Below are 24,948 nucleotides of genomic sequence, written 5' to 3' on the forward strand. Positions count from 1 at the left end.
CTTAAGAAAGGATAACAAAAAAATTATCCAATTGGAGAGAAGTAGCAAACCAGACATTAAGTCCTCTGATACAAAATAAAATATACATTTGGCTTATTCGAGAGAATAATTGTAAAGACTAAATTGGCTTATTTGAGAGCATAATTGCAACGACCAAATTTTCAATATCTAATGGTCTTTCTGGTCAAATGAAATGATCCAACGAATTCTCAGATTTCAATTCATTGTCTTGAAGTTAGTCACATAATTAGCCTAACATTACATATTATATAGTTTTTCTAATTAAGTAATAACTCTAATTTTAAAAAGCAGTATATAATTAATTTATAAATTAATAATTAACTTTCTAACTAAAGAATGGTTCTTAATTTTAAGAATAGTATATTAATTACTTTTAAATATTTTTTAATATATTAATTAATAAATTACCACCTTATAGTCGATCATATCTTATATTAAATTGTTAATATGTGTATTCAATTTAATATAGTTTAATTATATATATATATATATATATATATATATATATATATATATATATATAAATTGAAATGTAACTGAATTTTTTTGAAGAATGTAATTTAAATCAAACGATTAAAATGAAATAAATTAAAATTTAGATACTAAATTAAAATTAATACCAAAATTAAGTGCGGCAGAGGAATATTTTAGCAACTAATTTCATTATTTTCTTTTTATTAAATCCAGTTTTACAACCCTATCTTTCGAAGGATGCAACTTGTGTTTAACTTGAAAAACACAGATAAGATGTTTATTAAAAGTAGGGGTAGTTAATTAGGTCTGTTATTTGGACCTTAAATGGTAGATTGAAATACTTTTAATTGAATGTATAGGTGAGTGGGATATGTATGGATAATTAATTAATTAATTAATGCAAGAGCATATATAAATTATATAAGTTGAAAAGTATGGTTTATAAACGTAGGTAGCATACCTTTCCAGGTTGTTAGGATATATATATATATAGCCACCTTTTAATTCCCTAATTCTGTTTAGAATATAATAATGTTGAAAGAGTAATGTTATGGTGGAGGGAATGACTTTATTACTTTTTATGTATTATTTTTAAAATTGTTGCATGAATAATTTATAATTTTAGTATTTTATAGTTAGATAATTTAATATTTATACCATCGTCTGTTAAAAGAAATCTAATAGAAGAATTCGATAGAAATTCATATTGCTAAATAATAATAAAAATATAAAAATAAATGTTGGTTTAATTACTAATTAAATCGTGAATTTTTATATTTTTTAACAATTTTATTAAATTGTTTCAAAATTTTTAAAATAAATATCTATACTTTTAATTTATTTCCAAAAACACTTGTTGGTAATAATTTTTAAAACTTTATAATGAGAAAAATAGTGTGGCAAGTCATTCAACTTATTAACATAAAAATTACTGAGTTAATAAAAAATTTAGATGTAAAATATGTGAAAGAATGCACATATATAAAATTTTTAATGATCATATTATTAAGACTAAGATAAACTAATTTTACTAATTCATAATTATTATTCTATTAATAAGCACAATTGGCTTCCTATATCATCTTTTTTACTGTAAAATTTTAAAAATTGTCATCTTTTGATAATAAATAAAAAATGAATATTTGTTTAAAATTTTAAAAGAATTGAATAAAATGATTAAAAGGTGTAAAGTTAAAAATATAATTTGTAATTTAGCCATAAATGTTAATATCCAACTAATTGAATAATTAATTTTAATCATTTTAATATATTCAGTTTGGATCGTACACTTCATATATTATCACCTTTCACTCTATAAATTTATCTAGAGCCAACCATCAGAATGACTAAATTAATATAGTTGCACTTAAATAAGAATGAAAATACAAATAAAGACCGACCACCCAAGTGACTAGTTTAATATATATATAATTTATTTATTATTATGACGGCATAAGTATTTTAACTGGAAAAATTGAAACAAGCCTCCATTTATAAAAAGTATTTTAAGTCTGAGTATCGACATATAATGAAACTCTCTTGGAATGTACATGGTGTATAATATTCCTTCATTCAGAATGTTGATGCATTTGCGAAAGAAAACAAAGTAGGCAGTGGGTTCAGTTTTCAGTACTTGGGTTCACAACAAAATTCTGGCCTGAAAAGGGTCACATATATATGTGTGTGTTGGCCTTATAATTCTTTTTTATAATGCATACAAATTGGAGGACTGCAGCAACATGTTGGTCCTTTCCTATCAGACAGGAAGGAATCAATGCCCTTATTCTATGATTCTGTATCATCATCCTTTTTCTGGCCATTAAAATTTGTATCCCAATACACCCAGTGGCCTTTATTAATTATTTCAGCATGCTAGTAAGCTAATTGTTAGAAAACCCACTCTAGGCTTATAATGTGCCCCATAACATTCTTTCGCATGTGAATCATTTGTTTATATTTACCTTACATCTCCTTCGGTAATCCTATTATTAGGGACTCTTTTTCCTCGGTGGCCTACCACCTTTAAGCCACAAATCTAAACCTTTGTAGTAGTGCCCTGACTTAATACAAATTTTATCTAATAAAATCTTTATGTGTAACTGTAGTGTAGATGTGTTTGCTCTCCAATGGTGTTTTTCGTGACAAAGTCTGGCACAAATCTCCGCCTCAATCAATACAAAACCAAACCAAAACCCTGATGAAGTCCACATTGCTTCACGTATCTAATAGTGTGATTATTTATTATATAATAACAGACTGCTGCTGTCCTTGTCATTACACAGCCTAATCTGTCGTATTTGCTTTTAATCAATTCTCTAATTCTGATATATAATTAATAATGCCTAATCTGTCGTATTTGCTTTTAATCAATTCTCTAATTCTGATATAAAATTAATAATTATATTCTTAATTCTGGTTTGTTTCAGAGTGCACATGCAATCTTTCTCTCTTTCAGGGGTTAGTTAATGTTTATATACAGCACCAACTGCAAAGAACACAGAGAATTTTTTACCATGCAAGCATCGGTACCGTTCCATTCTTACAAGCTGCATGCATGATCTCACACCATTAATTCTGTCGGAAAATGGTGATCGGTCAGCAAATTCAACGGTTGGATCAATTAGGGTAGGTGAGTACAGAGATTAGCAATGTTATTTATATGAAAAGATCCGTCATGCCAGGCCATTCCAAATTATAAGTTCCCGATGCCATGTATGGATGAATGCTAATGGCTTCTCTTTTCTTTCCAATTTTTTTAACCTAATCCTTAATTAATAGAAATCTTAAACCTAACTCTCTCAGTTTTCATTAACCCTTTCTTTCGTGTCGGATTTAATAATGATCTTTGAAAACACACATGGTTTTATTCATCAATTGATTAGAAATACAGTAGTTGAGTGTAATCTTATGCTTGGATTTTCATGAAATGCAGCTTCTGTCATCAATTTATATCATCTCAGGATTCTACTTTTGGATCCATAATTTTGTATCTACTGATATATATTATATAATATTTCAATTATCTAGTATTTTCATATGTTTAATATAATATTAAATTTTTATTTTATTATTATATTGAAACAAGTATAATAAATTTTCAAAAAATCTAGATAAATAAATACAATTAGCTAGTTTTTATAATAAATTTTTTTTTTTGGTTTAGTTCGAGTGGGTTAATATGAAATAGCAGGATTGCAAAGTTGAGTCCTGCTTGTAATGTCAATTTGTGGGAGTTAGGAAATAGGAAAAAGTTATTGCATGGTACGAACCATATCATTGCCTAATTAATCAAATTCCAGTATTTATGACATTGAAGAAGCACACCACATTCTTGGTTTCAGGGACAGATTAAAAATATAAAAGAAAAAAAAAAGAAAAAGGCAGGCGTTCAATCCGATACAACATAATCAATTAATTACCTTTCGCCATTAAAGTAACAAAACTGCATGCCTCCAATAAATTAGTTTTTGGCACATGCAAGACGAAAGCTCCGCTAAAAAGAAAAACAATAAATATTAACGGATGATGACAGGAACTTATTAGGAACACAGCCGCCTGATGTATAGACCATTTTGCCCTTCCAATTCTTCTTACTTGCAATTTTCCTTTTCCAATTAAAATTGCTAACACTTACCTTTTCTTAGGCCTATGCGTCCTGATGATATTTTATTTAAATTTTATCTGTTTGTGGTATTTAGATATTTTTAATATGTGATTTTTATTTATTATAATAACATATACTGTATTTAAAAGTTTAAATATTATTAAATTAAATTTAAAATTAAAAGTGTTTAAAAGTTAAAAAAATTAAGCTGTTTATTAAATTAATTTAAAAATTAATGTGTTAATAAATTACTAAATTTCAATTGCTTAGATATGCATTCTAACTATTTTAGATTTTTATTAAATAATTAACACGTATTTAATTATACATATTTATTTATTTATATAGGCAAGTATCTTTCATTTATTCTTGAGGGGGTAAAGGGGAGCCACGGCCCCCTTAGTTCCCATAAAACATAAATTTTTCATTATAGTTTTTCTTGTTTCTTAATGGCTTTTCTTATAGAAAATATAGTATTATATAGTTTAGAGGCTCCCCTAAAATGAAACTTCCTTTTTGATAATAGAGAAAGATGGTTACAAAAATTTAATTTGAAAGAAGAAACTGAAAGCTAAGTCCATTTAGTGGCTGGTATAATTACGTCCAAAAATTTCATTAGTTAATGTAAAGAAAGCTGGTAAATGCGCACTGAAGATTACAGAAAGATATTTCTATAGCAGCCTTTTCAGTAGTAATATTGCATAAATACAATCCCTATCATAGGCTTAACTTTATAGCAACTTTGATAACATAATCATGCATTAATGTCATAAGTCTTTCCATGTTGACACTAATATGACTCTCTCTTGTATGTATGGATATAAGAGGTAGTTGAGCTCTCTCACCTACAAGGTTAGATGTTCCCAGCTGCCTTAATACAAGTACCACTCTCTCTCTATCTCTGTCACACACACCCCACAGGTATAGTTCAAGAGAAAATCTATAATAACACTTGAGCCAATGAAAAGAGAGACTAAGACTATTGAACCAGCCATGGCAAGTTTGCCCATCAAGCAAGAGGTCAATAAGGGTTCCTGGACACCTGAAGAAGATAGAAAATTAGCTGAGGTTATTGCAATCCATGGCGCAAAAAGATGGAAGATGGTTGCTGCTAAAGCAGGTATTCACTTACCACACCTCGAATACCATTTATGAATTGAACTGCTCTTGGAATTGGATCCGGAGCTTGATGGGGTTACTTAGTCTGTCTTTATCTGTTGCTGCAGGCCTTAATCGTTGTGGTAAGAGTTGCAGGCTAAGGTGGTTGAATTATTTAAGACCAAATATCAAGAGAGGCAATATATCAGACCAGGAGGAGGATTTGATTCTTAGGCTTCATAAACTACTAGGAAACAGGTCATTTCTCATGACAGATAATTTCTGCTAGCTAGTTGGGATTCTTGTATGGTTATACTCAAGTCTTGTCTCTTACTATGTTTTCTTGATCTCTTCTTACAGATGGTCCTTGATTGCTGGAAGATTACCAGGTCGAACAGATAATGAAATCAAGAACTACTGGAATTCTCATTTGAGCAAGAAAATAAATAAAAAAGAGAAACGAACTGGAATTTCAGCAAGAGAAAGATCCAAAGATGAGAAAGGGACAGTAGAGAAATTAAGTATTGCAGAGGTGAGAGAAGAGAACAACACAACTACTACCAATAATAGTAGTGGAGGTGAAGAAGAGCCCAGTAGCAGTTTTAATGTAGATGATTTCTTTGATTTCTCCAATGAAGATCCTTTGAACTTAGAATGGATGAGCCAATTCCTTGAGCTCGATGGTAGCTTCAGTAACATGTCATAAAACTGTAGTTTTTGTTCTTTTTTCTTTTTTTCCCCTTCCTTTGCCATAAACATAGTACACTGCTTGTCAATGACATAATAATGGTGTGCGAGAAAATTTCATCATATGTAACTTTTGTAATCTGTGCATGAATTAATTAGTAGATTTCAAGTAATTTCAACTTCCTTAAGAGCAGAAATTGTTACTTCTGATTGATTCCAGTCATTTCCTGAATTGGGTTTTTCTTTCTTGTTGTTTGTTGGTTAGCTCATTAATTAGGTTCCAACTTAGCCAAAATGCAAAATAAATAGAGCAATCAATTGTACAATAACACAAGGCAAGTACAGTATGCGCACAGAGGGAGAGTTTCTACACACTGCAGTTTTTTGGACTTTAGTCTCTGAAGGGTTGTGCAAATTCCTTAATGATGGAAAGGGTTTTATAAAGATGGCAAAAAATGAAAGGTGAAAGTGAAAAAAATCAAATTAAAAAAAGAAAAAAAAATGATATATTTTGTCTCCAAGATTTTGGACCAAATTTGAGTGACAAGATACAGAAAGAGTAAGTGTTACTCTGCACACATGCTAATAAGAAAATTCCTCTCTAGGAAATGTGAATACATTCTCTTCAATTATAGTGCTTAAGAAATTTAGCAGCCAAACATACAGAGATAAGATTGCAATATGAAAGCTACCCAAATCAAACTATTGATGTATTGGTTTTCAAGGAACAGCCAAAAAGAAATTTTGAACTTTTGATCATGCTTTATTCAAGATGCATCCAAAGAACTTTAAAGAGAAGAACAGCTATAAATCTTTTCCAAGATATAGCCAAAAAGTTCCAAGGGAAGAACACTTTTGTATCACCTTGGACTTGCCAAAAGAACTTGGATAAGGATAATATCAATGAATCTAGCTGTTCTTAAGACACAAAAAAGAATAATTTTAGAGGCAAATTGAGAAGTCTGGCAATGGAAACCTGCTTTCTTTTACTATATGATTAGACATCAGGCGCATAACATAGAGATGTCTTGTTATGGTGTATTTACTTTTCTTCTCTCAAATTTGAATTCCCTTCTTATTAGAAATAATGATCTGGGGGATGGTTAGAACTATCATACACATCTCTGTGGAATCCAAGAAGTCCACCACACGTTTCTTATTTATGATTAGGAACTGACGCATGATTTGAAATGAGTGAAGGCTTATGTTCTTAAGAATTTTGAGTTATTTTCGAACAATGGGAGCTCTGCTTTTGGAACCAAAGTATAATTTCACTATATAAAATAAAATACCAATAATAAAATTAAAACTTGATAATGAAAAATAAAATACCAATAAAACTATCAAGAAAGAGAACTACTTACAGAATTAACGGAAATTAATGGATAGTTGATTAAAGAATTGTCATAGATTAAATTTTATAAAAGAATCTCAAAAGCTCAACAGGAAAAACCCTTTTCTGCAGTGATTTTGAATTAAATTTTCTAGGTGTTTTTTTTTTTGGGTGTGATTGGAGTTGTTTGTTTATTTATTTTGAAGATTCTCTTCTATTTATTTCATTTCCTTGTTGGCCACTTTTCAACGCCATAGAGGCAGGAGAAGGAGCTCGAAACCTTGCGAGAATAGCCAATTATGATGACTTCATCAAGGCACAGAATGACTGTTCAGTTTTAGATTCAGTTAGACACAAATTGAATCAGCCATATAATTACTGCAATCTGCCTTTTTCCCTTGAAACAAAATAATGACATCACAACTTAAAATTCTTAATACCCATTTGTCCAAAAGCAAATTTGATGTCAATGCGTATAGCAGAGTAATGCGTACAAATTTAATCTCCTCATTTGATCAAGTAAATATTTTCTTGTTTTGTTTTGACAGGTTAATTTTTGTAGTGTAAAATCTATTTTAATTTGTTAAAGAAAAGAATAACCGTAGCAGAAGGAAGATGGAATTTAATGTATTTCAACAACCATATGATACAAAAATGGAAATGTCAGAGTACTGAAGCATGGAGCCCTCCCCCACTGAACTTAAATTCATTCATGTTTAAAGCTGCATTATCATATGGGTCTGTGAGTGATAATAATATTGCGCAGAAGAGAATCCAAAACTCCAGCAATCATTCAAGGACTGAAATGTCGTGACATCACAAGTTTTTATGTATCACGTGCCCAATATATATGGAAAAAGAACATTGGTCTACAAAAAATAAGAAAGGTGAAAAGTACGGATGAGTTCCTGAACTTTCAGCCAGTGCGCATTTGAACCCTTAAATAACTCAATTACACCCCTAAAATTTAATAATTAAATAATTAAATTTTTTAAAATAACTTTCTCTATTTCTCTGTATAATGACATGCATTAAACTCTTTTTAACTTTATCTCTGTTTTTCAATAACTATAGATTATAAAATAATAATTTCTCCTTCATTTTGATAAAAAAATAAAGTTAAAGTTATTATTATTATTAGTTAACAATGGAATTAACTCCAAGAATATCAAATAAAGTACTTTAAATTTTAGAGGTTTAATTGTACTTGGCCAAAAAATTTCAGGGGCTTGCCTATAAAAAAAATAGAAAAAGGGAAAAGACCTTAGCAAGTCAATCACTATACAGACGTAACATCCACACGTTACGAGATTAGATCAAAGGTCCCCATAGATGGGTGGCTATAAAGATTCCTTTAGGAGACAGATAAAACAGTATATGCTCAAGCAGAACATCATCTAATCATCTTTTCCATCGAATCCCAAAGTTGGAGACCAAATTGATGTACTTGAACCATGTGAAGGAGTACTCGCGTTTTCTACCCTGTATAATGACCTAAAGGCAATGACATGAGCACTCAAATAAAAAAAAAATAATAATAATAATTAGAAAAGTAATCCTTGGTCTAAGATACATGCAAGTCTTCTAATTTCTGATCTTCACCTATGTTATCTGGTTTTCAGTCTATCCACAAATCATTCAACCCTGAGAGAAGGAATCTGCAAAAGCAGAGACAGACAAAATCAGTGATTAGAAGATGACAAGGAAGATAAATGATAGGGTAGAGGGTTAGAGTACCAAAGAGACAGTAGAATAATCATATTTCATGCAATAATCTTACATGAATAACACAGTGCCAGCATATCCATAACTATAGTTAGCCCCATGCCATTGAACAAGCATAATTGACCAGCAGCAGTTTACCATCAACACCAAAATTCTGCAGCATTAGATTATAAATGGGTTACTCAAATGGGGAAATATATATTAATATAATGAGATATTAAAACTAATCATGGGAGAATTTCAGCAGGCAAAAATCACCCCATTTTAGAAAAAAGTGCACCTAATAACAAAGATCTCAATCTCTGTTCTGCTCTTGTTGAAAAACTAAGAGCAAAAGATTTATAAAACCCTTCTCCTTGAGAAAATAAAATAACTCACTCCATTGTCATCAATCAGTTTTTGAAACTCATATGTCTAAGTCATAACTTCTTCTGTTGATGTATAACATGCAATGACACATTAGGCAGTGATATTCATCAAGAGGAGAAGGGTAGCTAGTTGAGCACAAAATTTTACACAATTATAACCAGAAAAGACATAGAAAGGTGAATTACAGATAATGCCCCACAGAATTTACTTTCTATTACACGACACTTCTGCGATAAGACTATACAGGTCAGCTAGTGGGGAATCAGGTATGGTATCTGAAAATTAGCAGCCTTTCTCATGAAAGGTTGTATAATTCCAATTCCTCTACCTGAATGTCCTACTAACAAAATGCTTTATGCTTAGAAGAGTATATTAAAAACTAGTTCTACCTCTTCAAAGAGGAGGAGAAACAGACAAGAATTAATTAGAAAAGACACCTCCTACAAATTTCCTCAGAATAAAAACTATACATAGATTAATGTCACTAATTGGTATTCATATTTTATGAGATATCTATATCTATATAGAGCTGCAGGCGCAAGAATTAAAAACGAAAGAAATGAACCGCAACCATAAAAACTTACATTGACTAGATCAATAACCAATTCATCAGGGTTCGGAGAAAATGCACTGTTGATGTACACAAACTAAACAAGAGCAATGAAGAGAAAAAAAAATAAAAATTAGTACACTGAAGTAGATAGATCACAAAAGTTGGGAAAAAAGGGGGAAAAGAGAAAGCATCAAAGATATGCACCACTGTCTCTCTATGAAGCTGTCTTCGCAAAAAGTCAATCACCTTTGCAAACTTATCAGTTCCGAGCATCTGCACAATTAAAGGACAAAGAATTACAAGGAATTTCAGTTGACAAAACTCACTCCCAGGAAAAGAAACCACTATACAGGAACATGAGACCAAGATCAACTTCTGATGAATACTACTTCAAAATGCCCTTCTGAAGGCACTTTCTAGGAGGAAGAAGTTTGCTGATAAAGCATAAAACATATGCTTCTGGTCATCATAGATATGAGTTTGTAAAGAAAAGAAAAGGACATATAATTAAAATTGGTTTCTATTTCAGAAAAAGTAAACTTTCCATGCCAATTATTTCTATCCTTTAAGTTTCAGGCTTTAGCACCTATGTACTAGACTTGCAAGTTTGAACTCAATTGAGGCTAAGAATTTGCAAGTTTGCATTGGATTAGCAAAACCCTAAACCCTCTCAAGAATTTAATGTAATTGAATTCTCTTTAATCAAGTCTCATGTTTGAATATCATAGTCGGTAGAATTAATTTCTTTCAACTTAAAAGAATTCAATATAATTTCTTGCACAATGCACATAGTTTATTCCAAACAATGCCTAATCAAATTATATCTCTTCCCAGCCTAATCAAATTATGAGCTCTTCCCAAACTGTAATAACCAGTAATCTCTATATCCACCTACATTAGAAAAAATGGGCATAAAAAAGCTTAACCTTATTTCAACTACTCACCTGCACAAACACATAAAAATACAAAACCCACCTAGAATTTTACTGCATAAACACGGAAATAGAAATAAATGAACATACCCTGAACTTGTTTTTTATGAGTATAGGAGCATCGGCAGTTGCTTTTAATTGAACAACCACTGCATCAAATTTTTTTTCAAAAGGAATCCAGTTAGAAGACAGATAATTATATTGATCAATCCATATAATTATGTAATTAAATCAAAATTGACAGATGGGTTTTTGATCGTTTAAACTCACCTTTTCGAACAGAACTTGGAGACTCTGCAGCCATCACTGTTTGTTTCTTCGTAGAACTATCATGTCCTTTTGTTGTATCTGAGATTTTAATTTATCTGCTTCCACTACTTTTGGGCTTTTACAATTTATATAGGATAAGGCCTTCGCTTACTGAACCCAGGCAGAGTCCCATTCTACGCAAAATTTACCTTTTGCAGAGCCACCAATAGGAAATTTTCACATTTTTCTTTTTCTCTTTTTTCTTTTCTTAACTGCAAAGCTACGTGTGATAAAGCGTAATCAAAATGTAATGTAAATTTTGTAATCAATTAAATAATAAAATTAAGAAATTATTTGATGGATCTGTAGTGAGAGACTCTGAATTTCTATTATCATCGTTCAGTTAAAACAAAAAAATACGTATAAATGTAATATAATTATAATTTTTATTTTAATATTTATTTTATTTATAATAGTTAATATTAAAATAAAATATTTAGGAGTATTATTAAAATTTTAATTTTTTAAAAATATTACCGGTTGTTGGAATCCGGTCACCGGTTACCGAATAATGGTGGTGGGTGATTGAAGGTGTTAAATTATATTTATAAAAAAATAAAAATAAAAATAAATATGTTGTAAGTAATTATAATTATATATATTTATTTGTAGTAAGCATTAAATCAAATTAAAGACAATTAATTATATAATATATTTATTATTATATTTACTATTATATTAAGTATTAAATAATAATAATTTAGGTGATTCTATTGCATACTTCATTACACCATATCAAATATAACTTAATAGACTGAAGACTGTATAAAAATATAATTTCAATAAAATCATAATATAACTACTACTAACATGATTTTCTCGGTTTTATTTTAAAATTTAGAAGGAGCTTCATGAGTTTATGGATAAAAAGAAAAGTAACTTTTGTTTCTTATAAATCTCCATATATAGATATATAAGGGAAAATTACTATTATTCTCTAGGTATGTTAAAATTTTACAAGTTCAATACTATATTTAAAAATAAATTAATATTTTTGGCGTTTGCTTTTATTAACTATTATCTCATCCTGTCTATTCTTCTATTAGTTAGAAGATTGAATTAACTAAAAATAGTTCAATTTAATCCTTAAATTTATAATCAAATATCAAATTCATCTAAAATAAGAAAAACTTATCCAAAAAGGATGAAAATGAAAAGAACCGGAGTAAGTTCTTTTTTTTTCCTCTTTAATGTTCAAGAGAAAGAAAAAAAAAGGAATAATATGTCATTAGATAATAGATAAGTAATAAATTGTTCATGAGTATGAGACACATCACATATTAACTTGAATATGGGTTGTGATTATATTTTCTTAATAGTTTTTTAAATAATTAATTAAGATGCAACTTAGTTTTAATATATTTACTCTGTTGCTCCAAATAGGATTTTTTTATATAAAATCGCAGAGGTTGATGATAATAATTTCTGCTCCCCCACCAACACATTATCATCATCATCATCATCTTTTAATCCTCTAATTCGTACATTTCAACTATTGATGGCTTGGATGCTTAAAACAGGATATTAATGCTTTGGATACCCACCCACCCACCCTACCTTAGGACAAACATTGTCTATATATATTACTTGGAAAATGATTAAGAAGTGGAAAAATGCTAAATAAGACTCCAGTTTAGTCTATTCCGCAAAACCCTATCCACACTTGTCTTCATAGATTTTTAAAGGACCAATAAATGATCCTACTACTCCCATGTCGGAATTTTGATCACTTTTATAAAGTCAAAAATAAGCTTAACTTTTTTATTTACATCTCTTTATACTCATACATTTGCCACTAAATAAATTTATGATTATAAAGATATTATAATTTAATAGAAATTTAAATATTATTATTATTTTCTGAATTTAATATTTAATTTTATTATAAAATAATAAAAATTAGAAATAAAATATATTAATATCTTGTCTAATAAATAAAATTGGCGAGATAAAATAATAAATAATAAAATACAACATAACAATAATATATATTTTTAAAAAATTATATATACAAGTATTACTCTATATATGAATATTTTCTTAAAAAAAGGACTTAAAAAATTTATAACTTATTACAATAGATAGTCATTTCTATTTATAACTCGTTTAAATTAGGACTGAAATTTCTTTTATCACTATATAGAGTATCGCTAAAGAGAGATTTTATTGTATATCTTTTTGTAGGTTTTACTTTTTTTAATCATAAAAAATAAAGATGATCGACTAGTAGTAGCAACTCCCATAGACATGACTACAAATTTTTTTCTGTTGTAGACTGTTCGTAGAGTCATAGCTAGATTGAAACGTGACTATATGAATTTTAATTAACTAATAATTTACCAATGCATTATATGACTGTTTTTATTATTTTAATTATAAATATAATATAAAATTTAACTTATAAACAAAGTTCAATAGAATTTTCAATATTTTATAAATATTTATAATATTTTAAAAATTAAAATAAGTTAAATTTTATAAGTGTCTTTTTAATATAAATTATAGTTATATTAAGATTGTAATAATTTAATATCTTAAATATTCTTCCTGAAATAAATGTCAAAATTTTTTATATATCAGAAGTTAATATATAAATATATATATAAACATAGATATAGATTCTCCTTATCTCTCTCATTCTTTATTTTCTTTATATCTTTTTAAAGAAATCTCATTAAATAACAGAAGCATCATTTAGAAATCTCAATAATGAGCAATCTAGTAACCAATAGATTTGTAGATATAAGCTTCTATTTCTTTTATAAATTTAACTAGAAACTTTTTATGTCCAGAGCACAATAATATAGAAATTAATAATTTAAATTTAATAATTAACCAATCACCTCCATGTGAGCACAAAATACATGAGGATTATTATGACAAAATTTTTTTATCTCATCAAATATAAAAATAATTGCCCTTAGCGAATTGATTCTAAAACAGAAAATGCTATTTTATTTTTTAAAAATAAATAACCATTTTAGGTTAATTAGCATTAACCCATCAAAGTAGCCGTATGCCATTATAAATAAAGGCAATAATCTATTTTCTCAACAATTTTTCTTTACCCTAAAAAGAAAATCTTTTTTTTTTTTTATAATCTTTATGATATAAAATTACACATAGGAGCAGTATTCATTTTGTTTCATTTAATTGAATTATCAATGGCGATAGAATTTATATAAAAAATAGTGTAAATTGTGGTATAGCCAAATTTATATTAGAATGAACAAAAGTTTTATCAAAAAAATAAATAAATAAACAAGAATTTATATTATACATGAAATTTAAATATTATATTTTATTATTTTGATTATACATTAGCAATTGGACTTTAATCGGTGTCTACGCAGCAAAGTTCTCTTTATGTAATAAAAGTTATTATTTATGTAATAGGTTGATAGTATGTACATATATTTAGGGTGTTTTAGTGCTTTTAATAGTATATTTTATATACATAAAATGTGAAAAATATATATTTTTATTTCATTTAAGTTTAATTCTCTATTTTTATAAAATATTAGCTAAAAAAGAAAAGTATTGAGAAAAATACTCAAAAAGAGTTTAATTGAAAATGTTTGTGTCAAGATCCAAGATTAAGACAGTGGACCTGCTATTTGTTGTGCTAGCCGAATTATACAAAACACAAGAGGAACATTTTAGTCATTTTGTATTATTATTAGGATTTATATTAAGAGTTATTTATAGGATAATATTTGGTAGAGATAAAGATAACTACAGTCTTATCTATTAGATTAACTTATTTTAGGTATACTTATTTTTACAAAGACTTATTTAGATGAGAACTCTACTTTCTATATATATCTATGCAAATCTAGTCCTAAAGGAGGAAATATTTCTCATATATGTTGTCTGCTACATTTCCCACTTGCATCTATCTATCATTATTTTTTCTGCAGTTTTTTACAATTTTTCATAAACACTTTAATTTTAGTTTTTTTTTTTTTTTAAGATCGAAGGAGCTTTTCAAGAAGTGGAGAGTGAAGACCAATCAACTTTTATTTTCTTGTTCTTATTTCTTTCTATTTAATACCATATGATCATTGGATTAAATATATTAGACTAGTTTTCATAAATGTTTAGTGTAGCTTTTTTTTTTTTCACTTACGTATCAACTTTGTTATTTATTTATTTAATAAGTGGTTTCTTTACCTTCATATTTTTATTAGTTTCAATTATTATTATTAGTTAACCATCATATTAATTTAATAATAATTATTAATATTAAAACATTTAGATTGAATATATTAGAGACACTATATTTGCTTCAATATATATTAGTAGAAAAACTTTAGTTGTATAATTAGTTTGAGTGGCTATAGGAAAAAATATATCACCATCTCATTCATTAGATTTAGGCTTAAGGTAAAACAAGGGGATTACTAAATAATTGACTAGGCTAAATACTGTCTTTAACATATAATTTTAAATCATAAGCATTTGCATTTGTATTGTATATTTATTTCTTTAATGAATATTTTACTTTTTTAAAATGCTAGTTTAGAGTATTTAGATTTACTTTTAATGTTTTATGTTGATAATTAGTTTTTATAATAAGTGGTTTCATAGTTCATTAAGAGATCGATCTCGAAGTGTTTTACTATTTTTACTATAAAAATAGTTTGTGCACTTACAAGTACTAATTTACACACATCATTATGCAGATTGAAAATTAGCTCAAGTGACAAGAGCATTTTTTCTTAGAAGTAAGACTGTTTCGAGTTCAAATCATGTCATGTATATTAGGTGATTTTTTCACTTTTATAGCGAGAGTAAAAAGATAATCATCCCTATTTTGTAATTCATGATTTGTTAATCATCTTATAAATTTTTAAAAATATATTTATATATAAATAGATATTTGAGAGTTGATATGGTGGATTAACAACCCAGCCAGGGGGAACAAGCTTTGGCCCCTTAGTCAGCTGTAGGGTTAGCTTTTGGGTAACTTTGCAAAAAGGAACATAAGAAAAAGTTGCATGGATGTCAACAATGGCTTCCACTTGGCAAGCAAATTCTTCTATCAAAATTAAGGAACCACATTCGAAAATCAGATGGCTATCCTAAGAAAACTCGATTTGAAAGGCCAAACTAGCTGCTTAGAAATTCCCTCGACACCCCACAGCCGACTCAGAAGGAAAAAAAAAAAAAAATGAAGCCCTTAATTTGGACACTTTTCCAGTATATCTCTTAGATGACAGATTCATGTAAATAACTTAATGAAATTTGAAGTTTATATAGAAACAGATTAACATACTTTTGCCATTCTCATGCAATAGTGACCATTTATTTTACACCCCCTTCAACCTCCAGCCTCCTGTCTAGTAAAGGGTCGGCATGGGTTTTTATTTTATTTGATAAAAAGTCAAGTTCAATTATTTATACATTAATTATAGGTGACAAGTTGGTGTGGTTCTTAATTTATTTTGATAAAATTCAAGTTCAATTATTTACACATTAATCATTAATAACAAATTGGCAATCACATAATTGGACAATATATATGATGTTTACGTTTACGGCCGTGGATGGGTCGTGTGGGATGTAGGGTTACACTTGCATACAAAATAGAAATAATAGCCACCAAATCATGAAATTGGTAATAATGTAAAATCTGTACCATCTTCTGGATTCGTGTTCCAACGTGATTCCTAGGCAGCTTGTTCTTTTCTTTCAATCCTTTTCTTTTTTGGTATCATGGTTCTAACCTTCATGGAATATTTATTTGAGATATATAATAAAATCTCTTTACAGTTATATATTTAAAATTAAATAAAATTTATAATTAATTTAATAAAAATTTAAATATTAATATTCTTAAATTAATATCTAATTTTATTGCTGAGTTGATAGAAACTAGAGATAAGATACATTAATATCTTATCATATTATATAAATAAAATTAATAAAATAAAACATAGCATAATATATATTTTAAAATTATATATACAAATGTTATTATACAAAAGAATATTTTTTTTAAAACGACATCTAAAAAATATTATAATAGAGAATTTATTTTTATTTATATTTGATTCGAAAAAACTGAAATTTTTTTATCACTGTGTAAATGTTATTCGTATATAAATTATCACAATAGAGAGAATTTAATCTATATGCGAACCATTTATATAAAATTTCATTAGAGACATTCTAATCCCACAAGTTTAATTTGCTTGGTAAGAATAGATATTTTCTTTCTTTTACTATAATAAATCAGTAAAAAAAGCAATAAACTTTAGTGACAAAATAATTTTCATAGGCTAATTAATGATAATAGCAAGAAAATAGAAACGTGATGTGGTTATTTAAATTATTGAATAGAAACGATAAAGATTTATTAACGAATGCTTTCAGAGTTAAATTTAGGGTAAACTGTTATGTTGCCTTTAGCAACGGAGTAGTAAGGACGAAAGCATACTAATAAACAGCGACAAATCTTTCAGTATCGAAGCAGTGATGAAAGGTCCGAGTAACACTGTGTTTGAATTGGATGCTCGAGCGGTGTCCAATTCTATTTCTGGTCTTGTTTTTTCTAATTGGTTTTGTCTTATGTCTCGTAGCGAATCAAGCTGCCCACTTATTGGCTCCAGCAGTTACTTCTTTGTCTGGGTTGCTGTTCCCCATTCCTCATTTTTCATGTTTTAGATTTGATTTGCAATAATTTTGTTTTTTCTAATTTCAAAAAAACAATAGTGACGAAAACATTTTTTATTGTTAATTAGGAATACTGATCTTTCTATCGCCGTTAAAGTGACTGATTTATTTTTCGTCGCTAATGTTTTAACTATTTTCGATTTTTTTTTTTTACTTTTTCTTAGAGTTCGTCGGTAATTTTAAATTTTTATCGCAGTATTTTTTTTTTTTTTACTCTCCTTGTCTTTTCAGCGATACGATCAGAAGTAGAGAAAGCTAAATCTTTTCTCAGTTTATATCTTTAACGGGAGAGTTTCTTTTCTTGTCCGCTGCCAAATCTAAAATTATGCATTCTCTCATTCTATAGATAACAACGACAGAAACTCACCTTTGGCTTTTGTTTGGGAAGGTGGGAAAGGAGAGCAATATGGGAAAAAAAAGAGGATGGAGAAATTATGTCTTCCCTATTCAGAAAAGCTGAGGAAGAAGAGACGGAAGAGAAAAGTTCAAGAATTCATTATATATTTCTTAATTCAATAAATAGGAACCGATGAAATTAAGAAGTAACATACTGGTAAATTACATTAATAGTTGTCAAATTTTATATTATTAATTAATATTAAATTTTAAATTTAATAATAATAATAAATTTTCTTAAATATAATTAATATATGTCACTTATTAGTGCTAGTAACGTAGGAGATTTTTTTAAGTGAATTTCTATGAATCTCCGCACTTTATTTAATTATTTTATAAACGATAAATCTCACATCAAGTGAAAAAAAATCTTAAAATTGAGATTTCTAATTTAAAAGTAAAATTTATTAATTTATGGTAATTAAATTAAATTATATTTTAAATGTTAGATATTCATACTAATTTATCAAAATAAAAAATAGTAATAAAATTAATAAATTATAATTTTATTTATAATTAAGTAAAGATGGAAGTCATGATAAGGCATGTATATAGAATACTTCAGGGATCACAACCGCTGCATTCTCAACCGTTGTTCTAAATTGTAAAAAAATTATAAATTTTGTGCTGAAATTATGAAAATTAAAAAAGTAATGTTGAATTTGCAAATAGTACTAACAATTCGTTATTAGTTTCGCAATTATCCTTTTTTTTTTTTTTTGTTTTTCCGCTTAAGTTTGGGACTGATGTCTTTATTAGGTTAGAAGCGTGTGATTAGAACAGGTATATCCCTGTCAGAGATATGGCTTAATTGAACACGTGTGATTTTCTTTTTCTAGGAAACACAGCAGTATTATATTTATTAGTCTACAAATATCGTTTTTAACCTAATCAACATTATTTATTAGTTATTTGTACTGTCCAAATTCATGGCCAGCTCATTTATATTGTTACAATATATAATTAAAATTTCTCCTAAAATCACTCTACTGATTTTAATTGGAAAAATATGTATATCTTCTGTCTTGATTCCTATGGATCGTTTAATTATTAAGAGAATAAAAAAGAAATATATATTAGTTTTACCTTTTATTTTTTTTGTAAGAGAATATATTTTTTATTGAAGAATCAGAAATAGAAAAAGAGAATTTTGACCCTGTTGCTAGAATGTCTAACAAAAATTAAAATAATTTTTTTTTGTTTAGATTTAGTATATATTTCTGTCTATATACCGAGTTGATAGATAATTAACATATATTTATTAGTTTTAAATGATTTAATAAAATATCAAATACTTTGTATATATTATTATTTTTCTATTAGTCGTAATATATACATTAAATTTTAATAATAAATAGTGATATTTATCATAATTAAGATAGTCAATAAATAATAGGGATCAAAATCCAAAATAATACAAATATGTCAGTAATGATGTCTTGCAACAACTTAGATCAGAAAGTTAAGGTACACTAAACTTGCAAAATTAATTAATCTGGACTTCACTATACATGTCGAAAGTTACAAGCAAACCCTAGCCTGAGAAGACCATGTTCTAGTACTGACTAGAATATCATGCATTGTTGTAAACACCCATCATCTCACCCACCTACCCAAAACACAAAAGTGTCATGCCAAGATTTTCGAGAATTATATTTTAAATAGATTTTCTAAAAACGAAGTGGATCTTGAATTAATGCATGCTTATCAATATAGTAATAAATAAACAGGGTATAGGGGAAGCAAGGTAGAGTTGCATTATCTTCACTAGCTATTCTCTTTTATTTATGACATATAATTATATATAGAATCTCAAACATATAGCTTCGCAAAGTTCCTAACAAAGGAGTTTAATTCACTGTTTGCCTCAAACATACCTGTCACTCGTGATCACTTCTTTTTATATAGTTGGACTTTTGCTTCATATAACAGTGTCAATGCGATATGCATGTGGGTATAATATGAAAACAAGACATTGACACGCGCCAAGAAGTTTTGTAGATCCTCTAGGATTCCCCTTTTCTTTTCTTTCAAGAAAAAATATTAGAAATCTTTGTTAGTAGAGCATATTGAATACTCCTGCTGCGGTCAACATCAAATCCTCAATGGTTTTGCTTCATCTCTTCTGAAGAATTTCTTTTTTGCTCTTAAAAAGTTACCATTTTCTTGAACATGTGGTGACCACAATTCAGTTTCTGTAGAAAAGTTGAATTGAAAGGCCAAACTTGCTGGTCAGGAAATAGCCTTGACACAGTTAGAAGGGTTACAAATTATTCATTAATTTGGGCACCTTCCAATAAATCCCTTGGATGCCAAGTTCATGTAAATAACTCGATGAAACTTGGAGTTATGTAACATATTTACTCTTGCCATTCTCATGCAATAGGACCATAGCTACTTTTGTAACTACATATTCAACCTCGAACCTCCTACCTAGTAGCTTTAATTTATTTGATAAATGTATATGAAGTTCAATTATTTGTACATTAATTTATAATAAATTAATTGGCCGTTTTCATGTTGAAAAATCATGCTAGTGGACAATATTCATTTTTGTTGACGTTTACATCTACGGCTGTCGACAGATTTTGCAGATCTAGGGCTGCACTTGCAGACAAACTAGAAATAATAGCCTCCAAACTATAATATTAGTATCAATGTAAAATCTGTACAACCTTTTGGATTCATGTGGGAGCATGATTCCTAGGCAACTTTGTTTTCTTTTTCTTTTTCTCTTTTGGTACAATGATCCTAATCATGGGGAATATTCATTTGAGACATATATAAACACACCATTTTACGTAAATCTACGGAAGAATGAGATATGTAATTCGAGAGAGATTTCTTTCTTTGTCAATTACGTTTCATTATTTTAAAAGTCATACAAGCATCTAAATTGACATCTAAATGGATAAAAATAATACTCTAAAATGAGACGCTTTTTAAGGAGTTGCTTTTTTCAAACCCTTAAGAAAGAAAGTCTCAAATTCAATTGTAAGTAATTGGGAAATTCTAAGTAACAAAAAAAAAGAATAGTATTCTTAGTTAGGTTTCAATTGAATATATATATATATATACATGGGAGAAAATAATTTTGTTATGATATGCCAAAAATAAGAATTTTTGACCAAAAAATCGAGTTAATTCCTTACTTAACTAGGATTAAATTTTAATTAATAAGATAAAAATTAACTAAGCTAACAAAATAAATTCAAAAATAGTAGGTAATACCTTGTAAATAGACAGTCACTTTTTTTCTTATTATTTATTAAAATTTTATTTTTTAGCTCACTGCTCATCATTTTTAAATCGGAGATGGGTTTTTTTTGTTATTAATTAGTTTTATAAATAAATATTAGTGTTTTTCTTGAGGAGTTTTATGATTCTTCATTATGACGGTTTTAAGTTCTCATTTTATAGGAGTTTTATGGTCCTCTATTACGGGGGTGTTGAGTTCTCCCTCTATAAAAATGATGAAGAAAAAAGAAAGAAAATCAAATCTGACATTTAAACAATTGGACTCATTTAAAGACATCTATAAAATCGATATATGTGGTTTAATGACACCGAGTAAAGCATTTTTTCTATAAAATCATAATTTACTGTTTCACAACACGATTGATAATTATTATTCTTTACATGTATTTTTTTATATTTGATGTTTATTCTTATCAAGATGTATTTTTTAAATCTCATTAATATAATATTTATATTTCTTCTAAAAAAAACTAATAATGAAATATCTATATTTCTTTAAAAAAAAAAACTAATGGAATATCCAGGTTTCTTCTTATAAAAAAAAAACTAACAAAATAAATTTACATGCTTGCATGTCTGGGGCAAGAAACATAAGGAGAGAAGCTATACATTCTCATGACAGGCCACATTATGACTCAATATAATTAACAAACATACATACATATTCAACTAAAGGCAGCCATGGCTGCCTGAAACTAACTTTAGATTTTTTTATTTTTTTTTCTTAATTACTGTCTAAAACTTAATCTCAAAACCAATCGAGTTCGGACTCCATCAAAGAATCAATTGAAGGAAATCCAGAGTCGTGCATTACATGATCGTTCGAGACCAAGATGCTTTTATCAGAATCCGAAGATAAGTGGCCTTGAATATCACATAAGTTACTGTCAGTAGCCTCTCCATGATCAAAACTATTCAGCTCAGAATAATCTGCGTTAAGCAGATCAAACAGAAGCTGTTCACCCATCTCAAAATCTAACAATATATCACTTGGATTATTATCCTCCCCCAAAGTAAATTCCAATGGTGGTGATGATTCTGGTACCAATATATCATCACTGCCTGAGACACTTGTAGCCACTGATGGTGGTGCCGCCACTGCCTTAACGTCATCGCACTTTCTTGGCTTTCTAGGAACCACCACTTGGTTGGTAGGGGACAATTTTGCATCACCATCATTAGCATATTGTGATATGGAGTTTTTGATAGTAGGGTTTGGTACGTTTTGATGAGATTGGTTCGATTGAGTATGAGTTGAAGAGGTATTTTCTTGGTTTTGCAATTTCTTGCCAATAATGGTGTTCCAATAATTCTTTATTTCATTGTCTGTTCGCCCTGGCAACCTCCCAGCAATGAGGGACCATCTGCATCCACTACAGCATGTTGTGTCAACGTATATATTCATATGATGTGATGTCCTTCATATATGCAACGTCATATATTAATTTATACATATATATGTAGTTGGAATAGTAAAATGAGAGTCATCATTATTGGATTTGAAAAGAATAATATATATATATATATATATATATATATATATATATATATATATAAGAAGCAAAGAGCTAGAGACATATAGTCGAGAAGACCCTTAAGTAACTCTATTTATTTATTTTTCGAACAGTACTTTATTTTCCTTTATTTTTATTGTTTTTCAACAAATTAATATCATACACATAAAATATTATTAAGGCTGCGTAGTATTACCGAGCAAAGAATTGTTGGTTTTTGAATTTGAAATTAACGAGAAGAAAAAAGAGAAAAGAAGAAGGGAAAAAGCACCTGTTCCCAAGTAGGTTGTGAAGTCTGATAATGAGCTCTTCTTCATCATTTGTTATATTGCCTCTCTTAATATCAGGTCTTAAATAATTTAACCATCTTAGCCTGCAACTCTTGCCACATCTCTTGAGACCTGCATCACTATTACCTTCCTTATTTCTTGACTTAAAAGCCCCAGAAGGGAAAAATAAAAGAAAAAACATCCAAAAAGAAATAATTGTTTTTTGTTTGTAAATGCTGTATATATACACTGACCTGCTCTTTTGGGTAGTTTTCTCCATTTTCCTTGACCATGCATTTGAATGTAGTCTGTTAGTATCTTATCTTCCATTGCTGTCCATGCTCCTCTATTCAGTCCTTCCTTAGCACAGCAAGGACTTCTACCCATCTCTCTCTCTCTCTCTTAAAGAAGTGTTAGTTTTTTAGAGTCTCTCTTTAGTTTTACTTCCTCGGACACAATCCGGTCAGTTGTTCATGCTTCAGTTGTATATTATATATACATGGTCTTTAATTCTCTCCCCAAAGACCCACCAATATTTCATGCAGAAATTACATTTGTATCCTAAACTTTGACACTTTTTGTAGATTGATCCTCCCTTTTATAATTGTGCGTGAGTTTAGTATATTAACTTTTCCAATTGTTACAATTTTGTTGCTATCCAATTCTTAAATGGCATGTGACATTATCACTTACTAACCTGTCAACATAAAGGTACCTCTTTTGATATGAAAGATGGGTTAAGCAAAACAACTCAGTTCTTAGTAGGTAAAGACTAAAGAATATGGTGAAGTAATTTTCGTGCTTGGGTATAATGAGGATAAGGAAATACAAATAAAAGAGTACAATTATTCTTCATCTTTGTCTGCCAAAAGTTGCTCAAATCCCAACATTTGCTGCTTAACGATAACACATTATCACTTCAGAGTGAAATAAACTTAAAACAATTGATATACCAAATCATTCATACTGCTATTAGAAAAGGATAAATTTGCTAAAAGTATATTTATCAAAAAGTCTAAGATGCATGGAATAATCAATATACCTTGATACACATTATCAAAAAATATATGCCTTTATACAAAGTTCAAATATCTTGAGCATATAGTTAATAAGTTATTGAGCTTTATAATTTTAAAAAACATATACTTAGTTCGAGAGAAAATACATATAATTTATAGTAAAAATAATAATAATTTCAATAAGTAAATAATAATAATAATAATAATAATAATAATAATAAAGAACATCAGGTCTTAAGTTAGGCCAATTTTGTCATCACAATAAGAATAGATGAGATTGCAAATCTGGGAAAAGTTTGTCCTCAATTTTAATTATGACAGGGTATCATCTATCCCAACATATGTCAGTTTCACCAACAAATACTTTACTGCATGATGTAATTTTTTTTTAAAAAACTCTTTATTGTTTGGTGTCACATAGAATATTACTGAGGAGGATCAATTTGCCAGCATGTGCAATTTCGGGACCATCCTGTCTTGGCAAATTAATTAAACAACTTTGAAGAATTAATTAAACAAAGAGTGATTTACCTAACTAAAAAACACTAAAATTATAAATTTGTACATTATGGTGATGATGATAGATAGCTCCATGTACCTATTAAACTTGTATTAAAATTGGGCGACTGATAATGCATTTACCTGTCTTGGGTGCATCTAACTTTCTTGCATACTTTTGAAAGTTTGTTGAAGAAAATGGGTGAAATTG

At 28.5% G+C, this 24,948-nt stretch overlaps 3 protein-coding genes across 8 annotated transcripts; 1 reads left to right on the plus strand and 2 right to left on the minus strand.

Moving 5' to 3' along the window:
* The first annotated feature begins 4,866 nt into the window (after positions 1-4,866).
* Positions 4,867-6,081, plus strand: LOC8284657 (transcription factor MYB3). Its single transcript, XM_002521287.4, has 3 exons — positions 4,867-5,219; positions 5,326-5,455; positions 5,558-6,081. The coding sequence occupies exons 1-3, from the start codon at positions 5,060-5,062 to the stop codon at positions 5,901-5,903; spliced, it is 636 nt and encodes a 211-aa protein (XP_002521333.2). The 5' UTR covers positions 4,867-5,059; the 3' UTR covers positions 5,904-6,081.
* Positions 6,082-8,383: 2,302 nt separating this feature from the next.
* LOC8284658 (ubiquitin-like protein ATG12) lies at positions 8,384-11,231 on the minus strand. Of its 3 annotated transcripts, none has more exons than XR_001535368.3 (7): positions 11,067-11,231; positions 10,887-10,945; positions 10,069-10,137; positions 9,896-9,958; positions 8,998-9,096; positions 8,820-8,875; positions 8,384-8,699 (listed from the first exon to the last, which is right to left on the minus strand). XR_001535368.3 is itself a non-coding variant. In XM_015720624.3 (6 exons), exons 1-5 carry the CDS (start codon positions 11,098-11,100, stop codon positions 9,034-9,036), a joined length of 288 nt encoding a protein of 95 aa, XP_015576110.1. In that variant the 5' UTR covers positions 11,101-11,225; the 3' UTR covers positions 8,384-8,875; positions 8,998-9,033. The 3 variants fall into 3 exon arrangements, 1 of the variants encoding a protein (XP_015576110.1); XR_001535367.3 differs by having other exon boundaries at positions 8,384-8,711; positions 11,067-11,230; XM_015720624.3 differs by having other exon boundaries at positions 8,384-8,875; positions 11,067-11,225.
* A 10,677-nt stretch (positions 11,232-21,908) lies between these two features.
* Positions 21,909-23,755, minus strand: LOC8284659 (transcription factor MYB1). 4 transcript variants are annotated; one of them, XM_048377657.1, is made up of 3 exons: positions 23,475-23,755; positions 23,223-23,352; positions 21,909-22,855 (listed from the first exon to the last, which is right to left on the minus strand). In XM_048377657.1, the coding sequence occupies exons 1-3, from the start codon at positions 23,605-23,607 to the stop codon at positions 22,186-22,188; spliced, it is 933 nt and encodes a 310-aa protein (XP_048233614.1). In that variant the 5' UTR covers positions 23,608-23,755; the 3' UTR covers positions 21,909-22,185. The 4 variants fall into 4 exon arrangements, with proteins under 4 accessions (XP_048233614.1, XP_015576107.1, XP_015576108.1 ...); XM_015720621.3 differs by having other exon boundaries at positions 21,909-22,810; positions 23,475-23,753; XM_015720622.3 differs by having other exon boundaries at positions 21,909-22,801; positions 23,475-23,752.
* Between the last annotated feature and the right edge of the window lie 1,193 nt (positions 23,756-24,948).

Source organism: Ricinus communis, chromosome 8 (genome assembly GCF_019578655.1).
Source record: "Ricinus communis isolate WT05 ecotype wild-type chromosome 8, ASM1957865v1, whole genome shotgun sequence".
Lineage (NCBI taxonomy): Eukaryota > Viridiplantae > Streptophyta > Magnoliopsida > Malpighiales > Euphorbiaceae > Ricinus > Ricinus communis.